At 31.1% G+C, this 5,863-nt stretch overlaps 1 protein-coding gene across 1 annotated transcript; it reads right to left on the bottom strand.

The window, feature by feature from the left end:
• Positions 1-656: 656 nt before the first annotated feature.
• On the bottom strand, positions 657-5,603 carry LOC143065420 (uncharacterized). Its single transcript, XM_076238978.1, has 5 exons — positions 5,404-5,603; positions 3,941-4,052; positions 2,942-3,055; positions 2,082-2,160; positions 657-764 (listed from the first exon to the last, which is right to left on the bottom strand). The coding sequence occupies exons 1-5, from the start codon at positions 5,490-5,492 to the stop codon at positions 673-675; spliced, it is 486 nt and encodes a 161-aa protein (XP_076095093.1). The 5' UTR covers positions 5,493-5,603; the 3' UTR covers positions 657-672.
• Positions 5,604-5,863: the final 260 nt, after the last annotated feature.

The raw sequence follows: 5,863 nt of genomic DNA, 5'->3' as shown, positions 1-5,863 counted from the left end.
TTAATAAAAAAAAAAAAAAAAAAAAAAAAAAAAAAAAAAAAAAAAAAAAAAACTTTTTATATTGCTAGTAAACTGATGAGATGATAGATACCAGGATTAAAATTTTATATTTACGCCAGACGCGCGTTTCGTCTACTAAAGACTCATTAGTGACGCTCGAATCAAAAAATGTTTCAAAGGCCAAATAAAGTACGAAATAGAAGAGCATTGAGGACCAAAAATTCCTAAACGTTTTGCCAAATACAGCTAAGGTAATATATTCCTGAGGTAGAAAAGCCTTAGTTTTTTTTTTATAATGACCGTTTTTATTTTTTTTTTTAAGTAACAGCAGCAAAACCAGATTATAATATACTCTTTTTCTGTTTGTTTCCTTACATGTTATCTAAATTTCAACAGACTTTACAGTCTTTATTTGTTAACTCCACAGGATCACAACGCGGCTTGAGGACTGAAAATGCTTCTGTAGTTTTTATTATTGCAGAACAATATGAAGGGAAATACCAATTTCAAATTTTAAAATATTATATTATAGTAACTGCAAAAAGAGCTGTTACATTTATTGTTTTTGCAAAATCATTTGTGTCTCTAAATATGAAACCATGCAACTTGGTTGGCTGACTATGAAGAAAAAAATAGAATATCAAGTAAATATCAAAAACATTTTTAAATATTTTAATATTTATCGCAATCTTTGCTGGAAAATTGTGTACAAACAGAATCACTCGTGACCTCCTTGTATGCATTAACCTTGTCAAGTCCAGACCCTGAAAGAAAAATAGACATTCAATTTTCTATAACATCTTGCGAATCATATCCAGAAAGACCTATGTTTACCCGTGTCAAGTAAACAAAATGAAATGTTTAAATAATCAGAATAGTATTAAAAGTTCGTAGGTTAATACAGGAGAGCTTCAGCAAAATTTAGATGTGGCGTTGTTTCCATAGAGTTGAGAAAAAATTGTAGAATATTGATACCTATAATTGAAAATGATTCAATCGAGTTCTTTTAATAGTGCTAGTGTTCCCGTTTTTAAACATGCTAGTGTTGCTGTTTTTATTCATGCTAGTGTTTCTGTTTTTTTTTAATCATACTAGAGTTTTTTTTTAGCATACTAGTATTTCTTGTTTTTTTTTTATCATGCTTGTGTTTCTTGTTTTTGATCATGCTAGTGTTTCTGATTTTAAACATGATTATGTTTCTGTTTTATCATGATAGTGTCTGTTTTATCGTGCTAGTACTTTTGTTTTTTACCATGCTAGTGTTTCATGTTTTTTTTATCATGCTAGTGTTTATGTTTTTAATCATGCAAGTTGTTCTGTTTTTATCATGCTAGTAATTCTGTTTTTATCATGCTAGAGTTTTTTTTTATCATGCTAGTTATTCTGTTTTTATCATGCTAGTGTTTCTATTTTTAATTTAAAAAAATAAAATTATATTGCTAATAAACTCATCATAGATACCAGAATTAAAATTTTATATTTACGCCAGGCGCGCGTTTCGTCTACTAAAGACTCATCAGTGACGCTCGAATCAAAAAATGTTTTAAGAGCCCAAAAAAGTACGAAATTGAAGAGCATTGAGGACCAAAAATTCCTAAATTTTTTTCCAAATACAGCTAATGTAATCTATTCCTGAGGTAGAACAGACTTAGGTTTTCAATAATTCAAAGTCTAGCTAGGCTAGTGTTTCTGTTTTTATTATGCTAGAGGTCTGTGTTTATCATGCTTGCTAGTATTTTCGTTTTTATCTTGCTAATGTGTCTGTTTTTATCTTGCTAGTATTACTGTTTTTTTTTATAAAAACATTTTTATCATGTAAGGCTAGTGTTTTTATCATGCTAGTGGTCTGTTTTTATCATGCTAGTAGTTCTGTTTTTATCATGCTAGGGTTTCTGTTTTTATCATGCTAGGGGTTCTGTTTTTATCATGCTGGGGGTTCGGTATTTATCAAGTTAGTGTTTGTTATGGACAAACCTGTCACTACAAGATTTGAAAACTTGTGGTGAAGTACTAGTAATACATGCAGGTAAAAATAGATAAGTTAATAAAGTAGTTCTACCTAAGATTCAGTAATGACATACCTGTGATAAGGTTGTTAAGATTACAATAGTTAGTGCTGTCGTCAAGGTAAGCATACCATGTTTCTGATGTGGAGTAACCCTACAAATTAAAACGTTAATAATATTATTAACATGAATTTACCATAACTTCTTTTTTGAACAACTTTTATATATACAGCAACAAAGATACTAAAAACATTAACACTGAAGATTTTACTGCGCCAGATGCGCATTTCAACGACTTATGTCTATAAAATTATACTCGAGTTCTAATTAGTCCGTATAAATTCAACTCCATAGAAAAAATCCAGTGCGGGCAAAAATGTATGTGTACATCCATGTTATGTGGAAGGCAAATCTGCTTCTGCTTAACAAAAGACACATGTCGTGCTATGCATACTCAGTACAAAAAAAAATCGTTTCACGGTCAGTGTCACTCTTTGCAGTTGCTAAAGACATCAACATTAACCACTTTTTTTATCTGGATTGTTAGAAGTTGTTGGTTATGCACTGTCAACAGAAGTTAGTCTTTCGGGATTGACAGGGACAATATGATGTAATTCACTTTCTCCATAAAATTAAGAAATATGGTAAATTTAACTGTTGATCAACAACATATATTTTGTATTAATATATTCAGTGTCTTACAAAAACACTTAACAGCAATAGGTACCGTATCGCGCATAATAGACGATTCTAATTACCGGATCGCGCATAATAGACGATTCTAATTAGCGCTTTCGGAATTGTATTGATTTACCATAAAAAAAGAAAATTTTATCAATTAAATGTTTTCATGTGATCAAAGATTTTTTCGATAACAAAAGTAGAAAGTGATGTATATTGTATCTTATATATATCCGAATAACCCTTGAGCTTACCTTGACATTGCACATGCTGTTACTTGGAGTAAAGGTGAAGGTCAAGTCGTCCATGTAGTGTTTAACTGGTGTTGCGTGTTTTGCTGTTATAGTTGTATTTGTTTCACTCACAAACTGAAACATCAAGTGAATTAAATAAACAATCAAGTTGAAAAAATTATAATGAAGGTACTTTATTATACAAGAACATAACGAGGTTAGTATACTTATCCTATTACAGTACTTATACCGTCAACATGTCTATGATTCTTTAGTTTGTGTACTATATATAATCACAATGAAGTAACACCGTATCTTTCAAACGTGACATCTTAATTACTGCGCCAAATCAGAGGCATTATACTCTTTTTACCATTTCAGCTTGCTAAAGTATTCAAAACATATTTTGTTTCACGATGCAGTATTAAGGATCGTTTCAACCTAGAAACTGGTAAACAGTTTCAGTTCCTTCAGTTCCTTGCAACATTACTTATACATAGGTATAAAAAGGTACAGAGAGATAAAAATTCGAATCCATCAATTCTAACGATTTAAAAATATGTGTTTCATGACACAGGCACATGAAAATATTAAACAACTAAGGTATGACTGCCACTCCTTCGGGTAGAATTGGCTTTAAAAAGAAATGAGCTGTTCTAGTCATTTGTTGTAATGGTTGATACATATTTTTTTTGATTTAGAAACACATGCTGTGCACATGGAAACCAATATCATTTTTTTATGGAATGATTAAATTCACACTGTAAATTGTGTTCAATCATCTGTAGAAAAAACCTACTGTATGAGTAGGGCCTAGTACAACAAATAGAGAATATACCTGATCTAAAGTTGGTTTGAAAACCATTTAAATTATTTTAGTTTAAAACAAATACTGATGTTAAAATGTATAAAACAAACTTAATCGGTAAAATTGTAATTAATAAAGTAAAAGAACTTCTAGCAGTAACCTAGCTTTTACTTGTCTATTATAGACAGATTCCAACTCCTGACAATACGTACTGTATACAGACACTTTTCGCCTGCTCCATTTGGACAGTTATCTGCTGTTTTCCATGTAGAGATCTGGGTCTTGATTTTGTCCTTTACCATATCACAACTGATTCCAAATGTCCTGGCAAAATTATAAATACAAATTGCATTTAATTTAATGTAATGTTCTGAATTTACAAAAGTACTTCCAAACGGATTTAATAACTAACTATTCCGCTATTCCTGCACAGATTTCGATAAAGTATTGAAATTGTTTATCTTTTTGAATTTTTGATCTGAGGAGATTTTTCTGGGATGCCTTTATCAATTTATTAAGCCGTAGCTCACAAACGTTCAAAATTGCTTCTAAGAAATTTAAAAAAATTGCGATTAGTTTGAAAACAGCGAAGTTCTCCTTTTTAATGTTCGTAAATTCGAAATATACTTTGTATATGTGCTTAGTCGACAAAAAGCTCAATATAGCTTATGTTTTCTGTGTAATAATATTATCATGATTTTGTTGAACGTTATGATTATCTATGTTAAAGATGAATATGAATGTGTTCCAGTATTTTTTTCATAGCCACAGTCATGTCGTCTTTCCTCTGATCGTGATATTCAACATATTTAACTGAGTCGAAAAAAAAACCCTGATAATGTCATGACGAAAAACGAGGATACGTCTAATAACAGGGTTGAGTTCAATATCATATCAGCTACATTTGTACGTAGCGGCTACGTAGCTGCTATCAATATCTATGTAGCAACTAGTCTATAGCTACACGTTCAATAGAAAAAATCTACGTAGCTCTACTCAACCCAGACAAACTAAGGGTTGTTCTAGCTTGGTTTATATTGGTCCTATGGTCTTATGCAAGTACTTATAGGAAGACAATTCGACGACGAAGGATGGGAGCCGGACGCAGTGATAATGATATTTTGCATTGCTCAAAGGCAAGGTAAGCTAAAATTGTAAAGATCTTTTCAACAAGAGCTCAGAATGAAACTAGCCATTTTTTCATAGCATAGTGTCTGTGACAGTAAAATAATTTTGATGATAAGAGAATCCAACGACTTTGGTTGATAAGAACTTGAACAACGCGTTTAGACACGTGATCTATAACCTTTGGAACATATCTTTGTGCTCCTTACCTTACTACAAGCTGTCAAAATTAAAAAAAAAAAAAAAAAAAGGAAGTAAAAGTGGGCGGTTTTTGCGATTTTTAAACAAATGCGTTGAGCTGCATCTGAATATTGCCAATGATTTATTCTTCTAGAGAAAAAATCAAAAGATTCTGAAATATATCTATAAATAAATGAATAGATATTCTTCAAGAAGCTATTTGAAGACATACATTTGTAAGTATCATGAGACATCAAATTCTTCCCTGCGTCTTCAAATATTCATAGAATATTAGTATCAGGTTTTCGAATTCAGATATTCCTGTAAGAATTAATATAAAGCAAAATATAAATAATGAATATATTCTTACCATTGTATTTTACAGGAAGCATGGGTTGGATAGGCAATTGAACATCCAGCAAAGATAACAACAAGAGCTACTGAAATATAACTATTCATATTGATTGTTCTTCTTAGAGACACAACTAGTAAAGAAAGTCTGTTTTCTTGGTCAAGGTTATATACGTATCTCACACAAACAGTGACCAAACATGATGTAAGAAACAACGTCACTGATACGAGACCTTGGAATGTTCAATATTCAGAAGAATATTTGGCACTACAAGTACGTTTGAACTTACACAAGACTGACAATAAGATTGATAGCTCTAGCTTATTCGATTGTAGAAATGATCATTCAATAACTGAGGAGTTGCAAATGTGTCATATAACTCAAAAGATTCTCATCAGTTTGGGTATAATATATCAATGAGACAGTAACCCGAAAATGCCATGCAAGATATATTATAAAAATAAGTTGCTGAAAGTGG

The sequence above is a fragment of the Mytilus galloprovincialis genome, chromosome 2 (assembly GCF_965363235.1).
Source record: "Mytilus galloprovincialis chromosome 2, xbMytGall1.hap1.1, whole genome shotgun sequence".
In the NCBI taxonomy this organism is placed as follows: Eukaryota; Metazoa; Mollusca; class Bivalvia; order Mytilida; family Mytilidae; genus Mytilus; species Mytilus galloprovincialis.
Note: the sequence above shows the minus strand (reverse complement) of the source record. Positions and strands in the feature narration are given on the sequence as shown.

Bases quoted from the DNA above. Each gene is read 5' to 3' on its own strand.
- LOC143065420 (XM_076238978.1), bottom strand. From the start codon at position 5,492: ATGAATAGTTATATTTCAGTAGCTCTTGTTGTTATCTTTGCTGGATGT. The intron at 3,056-3,940 runs GTACGTATTGTC...TTGATGTTTCAG, and splicing joins GCGAAAAGTGTCTGTATACA to TTTGTGAGTGAAACAAATAC. The intron at 2,161-2,941 runs GTAAGCTCAAGG...TTTAATTTGTAG, and splicing joins ACAGCATGTGCAATGTCAAG to GGTTACTCCACATCAGAAAC.